General features: G+C 42.1%; 2 protein-coding genes across 2 annotated transcripts in view; both read right to left on the bottom strand.

Moving 5' to 3' along the window:
* LOC109480364 (ras-related and estrogen-regulated growth inhibitor-like) overlaps window positions 1–7,335 on the bottom strand; it is a 12,860-nt gene extending 5,525 nt beyond the window's left edge. The window contains exons 1-5 of the mRNA XM_019782559.1: window positions 6,369–7,335; window positions 4,808–4,864; window positions 1,459–1,532; window positions 981–1,112; window positions 235–354 (exon numbers count right to left, since the gene is read on the bottom strand). Of these exons, the coding sequence (XP_019638118.1) occupies window positions 235–354; window positions 981–1,112; window positions 1,459–1,532; window positions 4,808–4,864; window positions 6,369–6,483 (498 nt within the window). The 5' untranslated portion in view covers window positions 6,484–7,335. The remainder of the gene's footprint in view (window positions 1–234; window positions 355–980; window positions 1,113–1,458; window positions 1,533–4,807; window positions 4,865–6,368) is intronic.
* Window positions 7,336–10,059: 2,724 nt separating this feature from the next.
* LOC109480353 (leucine-rich repeat and IQ domain-containing protein 4-like) lies at window positions 10,060–18,092 on the bottom strand. The gene is made up of 10 exons (XM_019782548.1): window positions 17,825–18,092; window positions 17,033–17,164; window positions 15,961–16,066; window positions 15,444–15,646; window positions 14,971–15,069; window positions 14,325–14,497; window positions 13,746–13,971; window positions 12,631–12,820; window positions 11,432–11,628; window positions 10,060–10,949 (listed from the first exon to the last, which is right to left on the bottom strand). The coding sequence occupies exons 1-10, from the start codon at window positions 18,080–18,082 to the stop codon at window positions 10,812–10,814; spliced, it is 1,722 nt and encodes a 573-aa protein (XP_019638107.1). The 5' UTR covers window positions 18,083–18,092; the 3' UTR covers window positions 10,060–10,811.

The following is an 18,092-nucleotide window of genomic DNA, read 5'->3' as shown; positions in this document are numbered from 1 at the left end:
GAACACACGTGTTTTCCCCACCCACCCTCCCGTGGATTTCTACAGTCTTTCCACTGAATAAATATTTACCAAGCCCACTCCACTTTGTCATTCTTGTCTGGAAGAGAGAGTGCAGGTAATTGTGCTTATGTTAGGCCATGTTGATTTCATTATATGGATGACATCCACGCGCGCATGAATTTTGAAAAAGGTTTCAACAATACTGTGAATCGTACGAAGCAGCTTTTCTCTTACCTCAAAGAACGGACACGACAGTTCCCCCGCCAGCTCCTGTCCCTCGGCACACCGCACGGTCCTGCTCCGGTCCAGGTCCCGCTTGTTCGCCACGATAATCACAGGGATGCCCAGCGTCTCCTGGTGGTTTGTTTGTTTGTTTGTTTTATGTAGGCATGATAAGGACACAAATTATGTAGTAACATCAATAACAAGGAACGTGAAGGGGGTGAGGCCAGAAACTTAGTGGTCATTTCGTGGGCTTCCCCAACACCTAGAGTATCAGTCAATTATCATTTAATGTTGATTATAACGTTAACATACATAAATAAGCAATAGAATGACGAGAATGACATTTTATTAAATCATACAAACAAATGAGTATCGAATTTCATAAAAAGGTGAAGAAAAACAAATGCATAAAAACTGTTATTACAGTTATAAGCACAAAGTAGAAGAAATACAATACAGAAACCAAATAATTCTATACATTAGTAAACAAAGAAATCACGGAAAACTAACAATTACTACATAATTCGCATGTTTAAAGTTAAAACTTTCGATCCAACACAGCAAAGCTCTCTCATCTAGAGCTTTCAACCAGTCACTCTGGTCTTCTTCTACTGAGTCTACTGAGGAAGACCAGAGTGACTGGTCGAAAGCTCTAGCTGAGAGAGCTTTGCTGTGTTGGATTAAAAGTTTAAACTTTAAACATGTAACTACACAGATGAACTTTCATGATAGTATTAGCTGACTTTGTTGTATACCTTAGCGGCGTCTATGAGTCGTTTGATCCGCTTGACTGCGGAGAAACTCTCCCGGTCTGTGACGGAGTACATGATGATGAAACCGTCTCCCCACTTGATGGAGGCGTCCAGACTTACTTTCTCATTCTGGTGCTGAAACAGAGAAAAGTTGTTGATGTTTAAGCAAAGTAGAACCTTTACCTATAGCTCTGTACATAAACGACCGTGACGGAGGGCGGTACCGACTTCCGACGAACTTTGACCCAGTGTTGACGTCACACACGGCACTTGAGTCATAAAGCTAATGAAGAGCGATTCAGTCAAAAATTTGTGGTGAGTTAATTTCTTTTTGAGTCGGAGAACAGTTTAATTTTCTTTATGTATCTTACCAACTCAGATGAACTTTCATGCTAGTTAAGGGTTTGTTGTCGATGCAGAATTCTCAGACCGTTGAAAACTTGGGCAAAACTGACATCTAGTGACATCTAGAGGGAGTTACCTTTCTTGCCGTGTCTAGAATCTCTAGATGGATGGTCTCCCCGTCAACCACCGTGTCTGTTGTGTAGGTCGACTCTGTGTAATGAAAAAACAATCCGTAGTAAGCCTGCAGTATCGTAGATAACCGCTAGGTACATGTATGGTTGTACCTGTGTACACCTACACCTAGCCTCTACCAGGCTTCGGGAGGCGACTGGAAAGAGTAGAAATTGGCCAAATAGAGAGATAACATGCCAAGGGAGTTGGTTCGCTAGAGAGTACATCAGGTGCGCCAAAATGTACTCTCTATCAGACCATCTCCCTCGGCTTGCTATCTCTCTATTTGGCCAATTTCTGCTCTTTCTAGCCACCTCTCGAAGCCTGGCTGTGGCTAGTGTACACCCACTATAGCTTTCTTAATGATTAAGGCTCTGGACAATGCTTCTTTCATATCAGTATCAGTATGAATGACGAGGCGATACTGATTGACCTCATTATCCCTGGTGGGAAAGTCACACCTCAGCATTATCAACTCCTGAAGACACCGCTTCAGATTACAGTGTTGACTCAGGACTTACCTCTGTGTAAACCTGAAAGCCTGGGCCAACATACAATTGAAGAAGTACAGCGTATGGCAACGACTACTGAACATAGCACCCACGTACACACACAAAAAAGGTATTAAATAGAACTTACGATCCTAACTACTAAAACAACAAGGGCTAGTCTTTGATAAAGTGTTACAATCTAGTAGGGCTAATCATTAGTTTCGGTACTTTTTAAGCAGTCGTTTATATATTATTGCCTCCTTGGCAAACTTGTCGGGCTGTGGATTTAATTATTTTTTTCGGCGAGCGGTGTAACCAATTCCCGTCGATATCCCTCCCTTTACATATGATTCTGTGTATGGCTATAATTAGCAGGTATATCGAATACGATGGTGTTGAGAGAGGGGGGAGGGGATACCATGACTGATACATGAGTATCATGTATGCTGCATGATACTCAGACTATCGCTACATCGCCTGTGGCTTGAGTACCTGCTTTGTTACAAAGTACGGGACACTGATTTAATTACCATTCAGTGTAACAATTTCCCATCATCCAATCCCCCTGAATAAGGTCAGACGGTACTGAGTAAAACCTCTGCTTAGAGAGTAGCCTCTACGTGGGATGATACATATAAAATACAACATTGTGTATTCCGTATCACTCAAGTTATATCAACTTATTTCATGCCGCCACCAACGCAGAGGACGGATACAGGACAGGGCAGTACTCTTTTTCACCTGAGGAAAGTGAGGAAAGTCGTGTAAAGTGCCTTTCCCAAGGGCACAAGATCGGTGGCATGTCAGGACTCAAACCCGGGACCTCTTGGTTCCGAGTCGAGCACTGTGCCGTTACGCCACACGACCCCGCCACCAGCTTTGGATATTCTTACGTACCATAGAACGAATCAGCCCATCCAACGAATCCAAACCTTCACACAATAATCGTTTCTTTGTTTCTCCCCAAAAGCAATGACCTCGTTAACTCCCAAAGTCTCCCGTTTATTTGTCTGTGAACTGTCCAAATATAACCAACGTGACTTCGTAGCAGAAACTCGTACACAGAGTTAATGATGTAGAACAAAGTCAGTCTGATGTCTCTGCCTGAAAAAGAACTAGACCGATGGCCTACGTGACCCTAATCTCCAAGCAGATCCTAGGGTGGTAAAAGACAGTATCCATTGGCCAGAAAGGGTCGACGTCCAATACGCCAGCCAATGGATGCTGTCTTTTGCCACCCTAGGATCTGCTTGGAGATTAATGTGACCCCAGATTGGGCACCAACTTTTAAAAACAGTTTTGAGGTTGTGTCTAATTGGGTTGAAAGCCTATATAGTAATATAGCATAGTATCCGTTGCAAAACTGGCGAAGGCAATTGCAAATTCATTCAATCTGATAATGCTCGATATTATCAATATTGTATATGATAATGTTATATAATATTGAGAATTTTGGATAGTTTCAAGAAAGGACAGAATCTCACAAGTATACTGACACGTAAAGCTTGATTTTTTATATTTAAGAATCGAACACCCTGTTCATGACAGTCAGACGCCATTTTTACTTCTTTAATGATGTTGACCTTCGCACAAAGGAATCTGTCAATATTACATCCCTCGGTAGTCAGTACGTTCTTAATGTCGTATCTGACAATTTCTGACTTGCTTAACACATTATTTGACAGTACTTAGTAACAGATTAGGTTACCTGATATCTATGATAGATTATGTTAAACGAATAGGTTATGTCTTTAAGATAACAAACATGAAGCAAGTTCCTCCGGCCCTTGGCGTGGAAAATATTTGAGCCTTGTTCGTGACATAACCGGTGTTTTAATACCAGAGGAGAATTCCTACTCTCCAAGCAGAGGTTGATGGGGGAAGACCGTTAGCTTTTTATATATGGCTTATTTTTTGTCGCTACCCCCACCGACTTTCTGCAGATCCTTGGGTCGCGCATGGACCCTTTCTAGCCAAAGGATGCCTGGCTAATTTGTATTTTTGCCACCCTAGGATCTGCTTGGAGATGAGAGAATTCCATCCTTTCCTTTATGTACCCCATAAAGATACCAATGCCATGGCAGACGTGGCGCCAAATATCAAACAAGTCAAGGGCTCTGAAAACCTTTTAAACGTTTGTTATCGCTGATATCAATGAAATGGCAATTTCGTGAGAAGACAACAACTGGCTTTGCCATCAAAAGGTGAAAATAAAGGGGTTACAATGTCAGGATTGTTTGGCAAAGGTTTGGCTTTGGTAGTAGCTGCTTTCAACGCTAGCACGACGCTTAGGTCAATATTAACCAATGGTTTGTGTCTTGCACTCTTGTGTTCTAAACCTAGCAACCCAAGAAAGGGCAAATGTTTGTAACCTTTAAAAACCCTGATAACAGATAAAGTCGATGCATTTGAAGCCCCTGTCACACATATCTAGGTGGTCAACAGTCTTACACAGTTTGCCTAGTTATGGCTTCGTATATAGCATAGACTATTGGAACACTCCACATTTTGGACAAGTGTGATTTAGGAACGATCCATTTGTGAGGGAGGGGGATATAGGTTCGTTTTTGGTACGGGGGATGTGGTGAAGCCATTTGCTGCATTTGCTCCCGAGCAACTGATGTCGGCCTTTCTAGTTGAATGAAAGTTTTCCGTCTATTTTTATGTACCATCGCGAATGAATCAGTCCTGTCCAGCCATCCACACAAACCGTTTCGTTGTTTCTCCTCAAAACAATGACCTAGTTAACTCTCAACGTCTATTTGCCTGTTGACTGTCCAAATATAACATTAACTAACGTACGTAGAATGGTATAAACCTTACCTTTGTTGGGCTCATACTCTCCTATGTACCGTCTGGTCAGGAATCTCACACACAGGGCTGAAATGGAGGTGTACAAGTTAGATATGAAAAAAAGGGCCCACTCTATATAAAAGGATTTACAAAGTCAAATTTAAAGTTTTATTATTATGTATTAAACTTATTGCACAAGACGAAGGCGTTCTACTCTATGTTCTATTCTATGTTCTACCTTATGTTCTGTTCTATGTTCTACTTTATGTTCTATTCTATATGTTCTCTTCTATGTTCTATTCTATGTAAGGATTTACGAAGTCAAAGTTTTTATTGCACAAGACGAAAGGAAGAAATGAAGAAAGGAAAAAACTACTGAAATTGGATCAGCTCAAGAACAAGTAGCGGTGGGTGTTTGGAAAGCATGCAAACGCAAACACAGCTTGGGAAAAGCTGCTGACCACCAAAAGACGCAACGGCAGCGAGTTTTTCTTTGGCGTTCCTGCGTCAAGTTTTCAGGATTCTTTGCAAGGACGGTCACCATATGGGTTACATTCCACCAGCCAAGCAACATGATTTAACTTTGTAAGTGTCTTTCAGAGCTCAGTGAAGAGAACAGTATATGTGTATGTGTGTTTGCTTGTGTGTGTGTTTGCTTGTGTGTGTGTGTGTGTGTGTGTGCATGTGTGTGTGTGTGTGTGTGTGTGTGTGTGTGTGTGTGTGTGTGTGTGTGTGTGTGTGCATGTGAGAGAGAGACAGAGAAAGAGAGAGAGACTGGAAAGACATAAATAGTGAGGAAGAGAGGGGGCATACAAGAACGAGTTAGAGCTAGAGTAATCTTTTCCACATTTTTCCTGAAAGTAAAATACCGTCTTTTCAAAGACCAAAAATGCAGGACCTTGTCTACAAATCATTGACGACAGTCAACAAAGAGAAAACGTCTTTCACCTTTCTACTCTCTCAAATGACCTACAAATAACTAGGTACGTAAAAACAAACCATATATCTACACCTTAAGGTATCTTTTATCGCAGCTCGTATTTCCTTAAGGGCACTTAAGTGGGCGTAATGAGTCGTCCTAAGGGCTCATTAAGTTCTTGAGTTAAGAACACTTGAGATGTCGCGCCTTTATCTCGATGTTTTGAAGAAAACAAGCACCGTGACTTCGACCAGGAAATAGCTGTAGGATGCTACTTACAACGCCGGTGGCAGATCCGGAAAGAACATACTCAAGCAGAAAATACAGTACTCTTCAAGCTGGCTTCTCAGCCATTCGACGCCACATGAGCTTTCTATCCTGTGTTCTATGTTCTATTTTATGTTCTATTTTATGTTCTGTTCTATGTTCTGCTCTATTCTATGTTCTACTCTATGTTCTGTTCCATGTATGTTCTATTCTATGTTCTATTCTACGTTCTACTCTATGTTCTATTTTATGTAGTCTACTCTATGCTCTGTTCTATTCTATGTTCTACTCTATGTTCTACTCTATGTTCTACCCTATGGTATGTTCTGTTCTATGTTCTACTCTATGTTCTGTTCTATGTTCTACTGACTATGTTCTATTTTCCAAGTTTGCCGCCCGGCTCACCTGTTTTCCCGCAGCCCGGATGCCCCAGCACCACGACCCTGGCCCTGTTGAGTTTCCGGACGTCCTTAGCTCCGCTTCCTGACCGCTTTATCATGTGGTGGCTTCTCTCCCCCATGATGTACGAGTTCTAGATACACAGACGACGTTCTCAGCGCAACACCCGGGAGTGCTTGATTACTTACAGCAATATATCACCCGGCATTGTGTGTCCAGAGTTCTCCTCTAGTAGAAGTCTGTTTTGGTCGCACGCAGTCCACCTCTGGTCGAGACCGGTGTTTAGTTCCTTCGTTTGTTTAGCGCCAAATAGCGAAGTTTCCAAGACCGGTCCCTCTTCACGGAACTATTTTTCACCTTGTCCGGCTTGTGACAAATGAGGTCACGACCTTTAGCGAGGATTTTCGTTAAGAGCTTGCTTCGCACCGGTGAAACTAACCCGACTTCCAGAATGACAAGGTCTTTCAAAGCAACCTTGCCGTCGTTGATTCTTCCTTTTTGGATATTTTTGGTCAGCCTCAAAACGACATCTTGTCTTCCAGTTGATATAACGAATTTCCTGTCCTAACTCACCTCAACGAAGAAACTTTGGTAAAAATATACGGCAACGATGGACCCTATCGTTGTCTGTATATCTCAGTGAAAAAAGACCTGTATCTGCATGCACAGCAAATAGTCGACTGTAGACACAGTCTGTGTAACCACACGGTACTACATGTCCTTAGTGATCCACGAATTCATAATTACCTTACCGGGAAGACAAGAAAAAATCGTCCGTTTTTCCTCACCCAAGACCCCCTTGGTATCGACGTTTCCTGTCAGTCAAGACCCCATTGGTATCGACGCCTGTCGGCCTGTTGTAGAGACAGAGTAGAAGTTGAGTGGTGGTGGGATTGAATAGCGATCGTGCCCGGGAGCGGAATGAACACAGCTTTTGTTCTAGTGAGGAGTTTGTGTGCTAACCAGTACGCAAGGTACTACCCTGTGTACACACGGGGCAACATGAGTCAAGTGGGGCTACACAAGGGTCTGCCAAAACACCGCTTCAGCCTGTATCGTCTCAGGCACTGTCAGAGAGAGAACAAAAACAATCATTATTGAAAAGATAAGCAAATTAGATATTGGACAGATTGTTTGCAAAGGGTTCACGTCGCGTTCTATGTTTTGTTCTATGTATGTTCTGTTCTATGTTGTACTCTATGTTCTATTCTATGTTCTACTCTATGTTCTATTCTATGTTCTACTCTATGTTCTATAGAGAATATTGTCAGAGAATTTATTATCTTGCACAGAACAAAAACAATCCACGTTGAAAAGCTATATAATAGCTAAACAAATACTCGATCGAGACGACAGATCTTTTGCAAAGTGCACACTTCCAGTGTTGAAGTGAGGCAGAAATATTTCAATTGTGGAAGATACATGTCTTTTGGCAGGTATAAATTAACTTTACTTTGGTCAAGAAACCACAGTTCTGAGGGCTTTGCCAAAATGGCTATATGCATCTTTAGGGCGTTAGAACGAGAGAGAGAGAGAGAGAGAAAGAGCCTAGAGGGAGAGAGAGAGGGAGAAAGAGAGAAAAAGGACATTATATATATATATATATATGAGAGAGAGAGAGAGAGAGAGAGAGAGAGAGAGAGAGGAGGGGGGGAGAGAGAGAGAGAATTTCAGAGGTACGTCTATGTGACTATGGCCTACAACTGCCGCCATACACAACCCCAACCTCAAACCTGCAAGGCTTATGACGGGCGTTGTGGTAGTAGGTCTTGTCAGGGCAGATTTTACGATAAATAAAATGAACGACCTGCATGTTTATTTAGCACCTACTTCGGCTGAGAAGAAAAAGGGAACAACCAGCCGCTTGCATCAACAAAACAAACAAACATTTCGTGCTGCTGCCAGGTTTTGAGACTCAGTGATAGTTTGGAACGTCATTAGGCCATACCGATTAATTTTATGGATGACATCCGCGCGCGCATTGATTTTCGCCTGTTTTAAAAAAAACAAGAAGCCTGGTTCTAGGCTTGGGTAGTCCATGGTAGTTAGCAACAATACGGAGCCGGTGGTAACTGTGGACGATGGCACCCAGGCTACCGAAGGTCCATGACTCAAAAACTCAGTACATGTACGTAAATACACACATAACAGTAACGTTACAGTGCCGCCTCATAGATTCCGCAAAAAGCCAGCATGCGCCGGCTTGTCGTATACGTCGCTATGTACTGCCGTAAATTCACAAATTATACCAGCTTTGTATTCCTGTGGTTTAGTAGCATCTTTTTTCATTCTCCCGCGCGCATTACTTTGGGGGTCTTCAGAGGATGTCATCCATTAAATCAAGACGGTATGGCCTTAGGGCAAAGGCCTGTCACTAACCTGCACACATTGATTAATTTGAGTGTCATGTGTGTTTAACTTCTCATGGCTACTTCGGTATACAAAATGGCACAGGGCTAACATTGTTGTACATCAGAGTGTAAACAAGGGCAGAAGAATAATGAATTCTGAACCATTTTAAGTGAAGATTAAATACTGTAAATATACAAGTATAAGCTGCCGGGAACTTCAATAATTTGCTTCATGTATCATATTTTAGCATTGCATGTTTGAGATAGCTACTAGTATGCTTAATAATATGTAAGATTTCACAGACGTGATTTCGCATGTGGCTTTTCCTTTATATTACATGTAGTTAATTTTTCTATATTTTCTATACATTTAATTTTGTAGCTTTTTACAACTATCTTGCACAACGATCTGTGTCCCTTTTCCGAAGATACTAAGTTTTCTGCATACTTTAGATGGCTTTCTTTGAACTTCTAAGCACCCTTTCTAGTTTGTGATCAAATGCTACCCGTGACAGTGTGTTTATTTGACTTCCGCTAGCACTTAGTACGTATGGACTGTTGTCACGCGACACACAGAGAACCATTTCTTGTGATGTCACCAAAACTTCAGGGGCGTTGACTTAAGCAAATACCCATCAAGAGATTGACGTATATTGTCGAACAAAGTAAGAATATTCCATTTGAAAGGAAGGGGGATTTCCTTTAGCACATTGTGTCTTTGGTATTAAAAAAATCACTTTTAAGAAGACACACGTTCAAACAATAACACACAACACTCATATCTTTATTTTTCGTCCACACACACAAAGAATAAATTCTAAATAAACTCTTGATTAAAAGATAGAACAATTAATTCATTAAAAATGATATGTTTTCTACTGAACTTAGTGCATTCGATCAGTAACATTCATATCAGTGATGATATTTTAGTTTTGTACAGTTGGTTTGTTTTCATGGCTCTTAAACACAGAATGGCTTTTATCTTTTGTCTTAGAGCTAGAAAAGGCTCAAACTTATATTTGCATCCTATAACCAATTGACAGTATTGATGGTATTGATAGTCTTGATTGTACTGATAGTATTGGTTATATTGACAGTATTGATCCTATTGACAGTATTGGTGGTATTGACAGTATTGATGGTATTGGTAGTATGATAGTATCAATAGTAGTGGTGGATCTCCAAACTTAGAATTTGTCACTGGAGTCTAGGTGGGTGTCATACTACTAATATCTGGTAGGTGGCACTTTTGCACTGCCATAACCCCATGACCATACTAGAGCTTGCAAAGCACCAAGCCTAAATGGCCTCCCAATGTAGATAGAATTTCTACATTACATTGCTTTGTTCAAAACAAACAATACATGTTTTTAGACATAAATTTGTGCAACCATCATAAAACAACAATTTCATTTGATTAGTTATTAAAATAAGCATCAGTTGATCTTACATCAGTATTGCATCAATTAAGCACTTGATTTATTGCAAAATTTTCATTGGCATATGTACATATTTGGCATGCAAGCACGTCTTTCTAAAATGTGTCTAAAAACTTTGATCACAATATTTACACAAATTTTGTGATTGAATAGAATTATGTCTTTTCTCGATATGTGGTCCAACATATTGATAATATCATACAATACAAGTAACTCTGAGTTACTCAGAAAACTTACTCCCATCATTTTGTGTGTCAAATATACACATCAACTAATTCTTCTCCAATAGAAGTATAATTCTCACAAATTTGTGCAAAAATAGTCAGTCAAAATATGGAATTCTTTATATTATGTACACTTCTTCATTACATACAGTACTATTAGATGTGTCTGTTCAATTTACGTGACTTTTGCTGTCACACGAAACTTTAACTTGGTTAATTTTCTTACTGATGGGCAAAATTATGTTCACCATTTTAGATATGTTTGCCTTACATATTGTGATCAGTCCTTCATGGATTCTCTGAAGCTATTACAGTTTCAAAACTGTAGCTGCAATTTGTTGCTAGATCTAGATAGTACATGTAGGTGTACATGTAAGTAATATAGCAAACTGCAATCTGTATGATTCCACAGGGTGGCTCCAAATGTGTGTTTCTTCACTTCTTGCCTTTCTTCCCCTTTGCAGACCCCTTTCCCTTCTTCCCCTTCTTGCCTTTCTTGCCCTTCTTGGGTTTGAGAGCAGCGTAACGACCCAGTCCTTTCCTCACCATCATGCCTTTCCACCATGCCTGCAGCTGGGAACAGAAACAGCAAATGTCAACAAAAGGCTGTACTAATCGAAATATGACTGTACTTTTTGCTGGCAGCAAGTCTAACTTGGAAAAAAGTTTGAACACCTCAATCCTTGGTGGATAACAACTCGTACTTACTTGATGGCATGACTATTTCTTCTTCTTTTCTAAGCTGGTATAATTTAAGATACACCTGTCTTGATCTTACCTTTCTCCATCAAGACATAAGACTTTTTTTCCAATCTAATTAATAATATATGATTGTGAAGAATTTCAACCCACTCCTTCTCATGAATACTGTGTCAAAAAATGATCCGGATACCTCAGAATCTCAGAAAAATGATCCGGATCCCTCTCCTAACCTTGATGGAACAGAGGATCTTCCTCTTCTGCATGAGCATGAACTCGTGGATCTTGATTACTCAGAATTTCAGAAAAGTGATCCAGATCACTCAGAATCTCAAAATTATGATATGGATCCTAACCTTGATGGAACAGAGGATCTTCCTCTTCTCCATGAGCATGAACTCGCGGATCCCGAGGAAGCCGATGCGACAGACGTCGGCGGGAGGGTACGTGAACTTGTCTGCGTCGATGCGCAGCTCCTTCAGCGTGGTGAGGAAGTCAAAGTCAGACGGGAGGGTGGACAGGGGGTTGTTGTGCAGGTACAGGTACTGCAGACCTAGGGAAAAACAACATAATGATATTAAGCATGCAACTGTTACTGTTTTAAAGCAACTCAAACTGTATTGTTGTAGTACTGTCAAAGTCTGACGGGAGGGTGGACAGGGGGTTGTTGTGCAGGTACAGGTACTGCAGACCTGAAGGAAAAAAACAAACAAAATTACAACACATAAATGTGATTGTAAATGTCTGTTTCTGTACCTGTATATGTAATTGGTGTACAATTGTAGGAGCCCTGGAAGATTAGCCCTATATAATAGCGGCTAAAGAGCATCCCCCCAATAAACTGATACTGAGCCTGACTAAATTGCGTTCCTGGCGGTCCACCACCCCAAAGGTCATTAACTCCCGGCATAAACATCTTTTTATGATCAACTAGCGTCAAATCTTATGGAATTGGCCAGGTTAATTATGTTTACCGAAGGAAAACATATTGTTTTTACTCAATTTCCTCTTCTTCTTCTCCAAACACTAACCTCTGACCTGGCCAATGACATGATTTGTTGACGCCTGTCACCATGGTGACTAGTGTTGGGTTACTTAATGTTGCAAACTTCATGATCTGCTCTGCTTGGTCTGTCACCATATACTAGTAGTACATGTATGTGAAGATCCTTGAGTAAAAATTAACAGGGCAGACCATGTCCGAAGGTAAACATTATGCATTTGCTTTGCAAATGTTACTTCTCTAGTTGCCATTGCTTTCGACAGCATGGCAGTCTTTGCGCAATATAAAATGGCACTGGGTCAGTTTGGGTCAATGACACATTGTTGAATGGTTAAATTGTTTTTGCAGCAAATAAATGAAATGAAACCACCATGCAAGTAACAGCAATTACAGTGTACAACTTCTGCAATTAAATGTGCAAAGATTAGGGGTAATAGGTCATTCGGTGTAATGTAGCCAGCTGCCGCCATGCCACATGCCTGCGAAGCTGGTGTGTTACACACTTAAGGGTGGATATACATGTACTGGCTATACAGATACAGAAACACAGACCTTTCAGTTCACAGATGGAGTCGGGCAGCTTCTGTAGGTAGTTGTCGTGGCAGGACAGCCGTGACAGTTTGGGCAGCTGACTGATGGAGGCGGGTAGTGTGGTCAGCGCGTTGTACTCCAGACACAGGTCCTGTAGCGAGGTCAGCTTACTGATGGCACTGGGCACAGCGGTCAATTGCTGACCATGGTCCTATAATGAGACATGGAGTAAGACTTTAATAACTATGTTCAAAAAAGTAATCTCTCTCTCTCTCTCTATCCAGTTTAATGTCTTTTTTCCCCAAAACTGGGGATCAAGATTTTTTACGGCTGGATGCCCTTTCTATACTAAATGCTAACCCAACAGTTATATGCCACCCAGTCTTGACTATTGTTAGACATACAATTTTTTCAAAGTAAAGGTTGAAGAACTATACAAATGTGTAATTCTAGATATCTAACCCACTCTGTACTATGTTGTGATCACCATCTTAGTTACTACAAACAGAATTACAACCTTGACACACTAAATACGCCAAAAAGCAGTTACTCAAGAAATGGCCAAATAGTCATTTAGTGACTAAATTTGCACTAAACTTGTAGTGTTGAAATGATTGCAGATTGGTGTTTTTACACCCAAAATTAAATGTGCTGTCACTGTGTTCCTCAACTACGCCCCTGGTCTTACCAACAATCCACGGAATGCACTCGACTTCAAAATGCAGAAAATACAAGAACAATTGTCAATTCATGCAAATAGAAATTTTCTGGGAGAATATATATTCTTTTTTTACATGTTAGTGACTTTTTCTGAATCAATAATAATAGCAACTTCACATCACAACAGACAATAATTGCGCATGCAGAAAAATAGTTTTCACACTGAGGGGGGTCAGCATACCCTTTTCCATAGAGCGTAATCAGCCGTTTTGATTCTACATAGAGTGTACAGGGAACACTCTAATTCAACGTAGAGCATAATTGGCACATTTTGCGTAGATCGTTATTTGTGTTTTAATTCCACGTAATGCGTTGTAGCCACTTGGAATTTATTGTAAAGCTTAATAGTAGAGGTTTCCGAATTCAGCGTACAGCGTTGTCAGGACCCCCCATGCAGGCCCCCACTGAGCTCTCACCTGACCAAGGAACAGCTTCTCCAAACTTGGGAGGTTACAGATGGCTTCTGGGAACTCCTCAAAGACGTTCCCGCTCAGCCCCAGCTCCTTGAGTTTTCTTAAGTTTGCGACCTCCTTGGGGACGTGGTACAAGTTGTTGTCATCCATCGCAAGGATCGCCAGATTACCCAGCATGCACAGGGGTACCGGCATCACCTCGAATCGGTTTTGCGCCAGGTCAACGTACCTTAGTGAGGTGGCAGGAACATATAATAAATGACTTAGTGTTAGAAATACCCATCTGCAGTCTGCATTTTGCCTCTACATTTTCAATATTGCAGAAGAGAAATTAAACAATCTGCAATTTTGCAGACTGAGAAAATCAGGCTAGGGGTTCAAACGGACAAACAAACAAAAATCTTGGGTAAAAATATGAAATCATCCGAAGGTCCATCAACAACCACTCTCAACACCATGATTTGCCTCTCAAAATGTGTGAAATTGCGTTTTTGAAGGCTTGAAAATCCTCTTCCTAGATCCAACGATGAACCTGGGCTGACAAAAAAAAATTTCAAGTTGGCTAGAGCCTGGTCTACCTACCTCAACCTCTGAAGACGTCCAAATGCCTTCGGCAGTGTCTTCAAGAAGTTGCTCTTTGCGTACAGCACCTCCAGGTTGACCAGCGCGCCGACCTCCTTCGGCAGTTTCTCGATCTTGTTGCCGCTGAAGTTGACCTCGCGGAGCTTGGCCAGGCGACAGATGTCTGGCGGAACCTGAACAGAAACAGGAACAAGGGTTAAGAGACTCTTTTTTTAACAACCAAGTGTTTTATTCACAGCCGATGTCTCAGTTCACAGGTGACAGGTTCAGTCATTGCACTGCAGCACAGGTATAGCTGCTATAGATGCATTTCCAAACATAAAATATCTGAGTATAGCATTTATGGATGCTGCCGTGGAACTCTTTACACAAATGGTACAGGACGACCAGCCCCTACATGACCTTGCCATATTTGCATGTCTTTAGATCATCAGCTACTGGACTTTCTGTCAGAAATAAAAGCACCATCTCCATCCCCCAGCCAGAACAAAAAGTAGACTCTTTCAGTCCATCAGGCTCTATAATCAGACTGTATAGTCAGAATGGTACCTGGTATGTCTGGGATGTACAGTTAATAATTTCAGGCTGCAGGAAACATTAAATGTATGTCTGAAATGTTGATATGGAAATTAAGAATTGAACTGACCTCCTTGACGTGGTTCCCCTGTAGCTCGAGAACTGCGATGTTTCCCAGAGCGCACAGCTGCACGGGAAGGTGGTGGAAGAAGTTGTTCTTCAGATACACCTGGAACACAAGAGAAAAGAGTAAGCTTGGGATCTAACCTGAGCAGTATGTCAGCTCACAACCAGCACACCAACCAATTAGGCCAAAAGGTGGAATTGCTACATCCAATCCGTTGTCAAGGAAGTCAGGAAAATGATGGGTTCTTTGTACCACCCCAAAAAGTATTTGACACCATCAGCCATCTTATACTTATACAAGAGCCAGATTAGACTGAGAATGGAACATTGTTGTCACATCTGGGCTGCCCAGAGCTCCCTAAACTGCCTCAACCGAGTTCAAAACCGCTTACAAAATCTTGTTGGGAGTTGAAAAAAAATGTCCAGGACCCATTGGGCTGGGCAGTTAGTGATGCCTATATACTTGTTGTTACACACCTCCTGAAGGTTCACCAGTTGTACGATCTCGTTGGGAAGGTCGTGCAGCTTGTTCCCCTCAAGGTCGAGCGTGGTGAGGGCGGCCAGGGAGCAGACGTGAGGGGGGAGGGAGGAGAAGTTGTTGTTGCGGAGGTGGAGCTCCTTCAGTTTGTTCAGACGGACGATGTAGATTGGGAGGTCCACCAGCTGGTTTCCGTTCAGACCTGGGTGTCAACAACAAAATGTTATAGTTATAGTTTGTTTGTTTTGCATAACTGGTAAACTGCCTTCATGTATAACACACCAGTTTTGTACATGTACTTGTAAGTACAAGATGCTGAAGACCAGACTGTAAGGTTTGAACCACTGACATCGGGAAGGTCCCCTACTCTTTTCGATAAGTGAAATGGGATCTTTAACATGAGTGGAGTGTGGCTCTCCCCAAACACGGGACCTGCATAACGTCCTATCCAAGGAACGTCCCTAACCAAAGAAAATGCAGACTGCAGATTGCGTATTTCTAACACTGCAACGTTACCTAGGACCTCCAGGTTGAGTAGCCATTTGAGGATGTCTTCGGGCACCTCTCCCAGGTGCAGGTTGTGCAGCCGCAGCATCTTCAGCTGCCGCAGCTGTAACAGGTGCTGTAACAGAGAAACAACCAAAGTCATGCAGCCTGCCTACATCATACTTCTAGCAGCCCTTCTACTGGTCTGGCCAGTAAAAGCTTGATGGTCTGGAATACCTCTAACTCAGGAAAATTGGGAACAATAATTTTGTTGATTTTTGGAATGCAGCTTTCTAGTCAGCATCCATCTTCCTGTCATTTGACGGAATTTTGCTGCTCATGACAGACAAAAATTTGGTTTAATCCGTCATCTTTGAAGGACAAAAATTGGCGTGACTGACAATAATTGGTGCTTGTGTCCCTTTTGTGTCATGTTTTATCTGACACAAGGCACACTCAATGCTGTGCTGAATTGAGCTTAATAATTTATACAGATACACAAATTTTTAACAAAGGGCTCTCTGAAGCGTACTTCCTTAGAAACTGCCATGAATATTTTTATCAGGTTGGTAAGTCACTGAATAAAGAGACCCTCTGAAATAAAAAACTAAACAGAGTTATGAGCAGACCTAACAGTGGCATGGCACTGTATGCATTGTCCAGGTACGGTGGTAAGACAGTATCCATTGGCCAAGCAGTGTTCTGTGGCTAATGGATACTGCTCTTAGCCTGGGTACCATCCTGGTTAGTTTACGTCCGCTCCTACAGTCGCTACCACCAACCAGTCTGGGATCGCTTCCGTAACGGCCTCCTGGTGATGATGTCACGTAATGAGCCTACATTAATATTCATGAGATCCCATCCCCAGCGTCATTGGATGACCTTTTTTGACCATGCACCAATGAGAGCGCGCGATTTAATCACGTGACCTGTTGTTTTCATCTTGGGGTCAATCGACCGAAATTTGGTTGGTGGTAGCGACTGTAGGAGCGGACGTAAACTAACCAGGATGGTACCCAGGCTATACTGCCCTGGCCAATGACTACAACATGTACTACCTTGCCACTGTATGACACCTACTTTGAGATGAATTTTTGCCCACCTGTAGAGGAATCTTGAAGTCAGGGTTGTCGCTGACGTCCAGACTCTCCAGGTGACCCAGCTCTCCGACCTCCGCGGGAAGTGTTTCCAGGTCGTTGCCATGGAGATACAGGATGGTCAGGTTCTTGAAAAGCTGGAGAAAAGAAGGAAAATAAAGTTTATACCTTTAACATGTATTTCTTGACAGAACCCTTTCACATTGGATGTACATAGTATTACTGTTTTTTAGTAACCATGACATGTAGCATGTACATGGTACAGCAAATGAATAGGCACAGACATTTAGATAGCTGGAGTTACTAGACTTAGTGCAGGTTAGGAGCAGGTAGACCTTAGCATCAATATTAGAAATACCTGCACAGCTCCACGTTTACCTGCAAATGCAGGTGGTTTTTCAAGCCCTGTAACAGAAAAAGAGTTCCCACAGTCTGTCCGGCAGCCCCTCTAATCCATGCTGTCCCAGGTCCAGTAATGAAAATAAGTAAATTAACTCACCTTGATGTTGTTAGGCAATTCTTTGAGGTGTTTTTTCTCCAGATATAGCTCCTGCAAGATGTCAATGAGCTACAAAGGGCCTTACAGAGGATAAGTGCTGTAGAGGAAGCTGTCTAGATTACTGTAGTTTGAGCGGGAGCTGGAAACTCACCTTGATGTTGTCGGGAAGTTCCTTGAGATGTTTTTCTCCAGATGTAGCTCCTCCAGGTCTGTAAGTTCCCAGAGTCTGTCTGGCAGCCCCTCCAATCCGTGCTGCCCCCGGTCCAGTAAATGAAGTAAATTAACTAAGAAAACTCACCTTGATGTTGTCAGGCAGTTCCTTGAGGTGGTTTTTCTCCAAGTGTAGCTCCTCCAGGTCTGTGAGTTCCCAGAGTCTGTCCGGCAGCCCCTCTAGCCCGTGCTGTCCTAGGTCCAGGAACAGTAACCGATCCCGTAACTCGGCCGGACGGTCCCGAAGCTCCCCGAACACCCACTGCACCAGCTTCTCATGTAACATGGCGGGTGTCGGCGCTTCAAGCTGCGCGGCGATCTCTGGAGCAGGGACCTGGATCGCCATCTCTTTCTTA

This window comes from Branchiostoma belcheri, unplaced genomic scaffold, assembly GCF_001625305.1.
Source record: "Branchiostoma belcheri isolate BF01 breed outbred unplaced genomic scaffold, Haploidv18h27 scaffold50, whole genome shotgun sequence".
NCBI lineage: Eukaryota > Metazoa > Chordata > Leptocardii > Amphioxiformes > Branchiostomatidae > Branchiostoma > Branchiostoma belcheri.
This window is presented reverse-complemented; position numbering and strand designations above follow the sequence as displayed.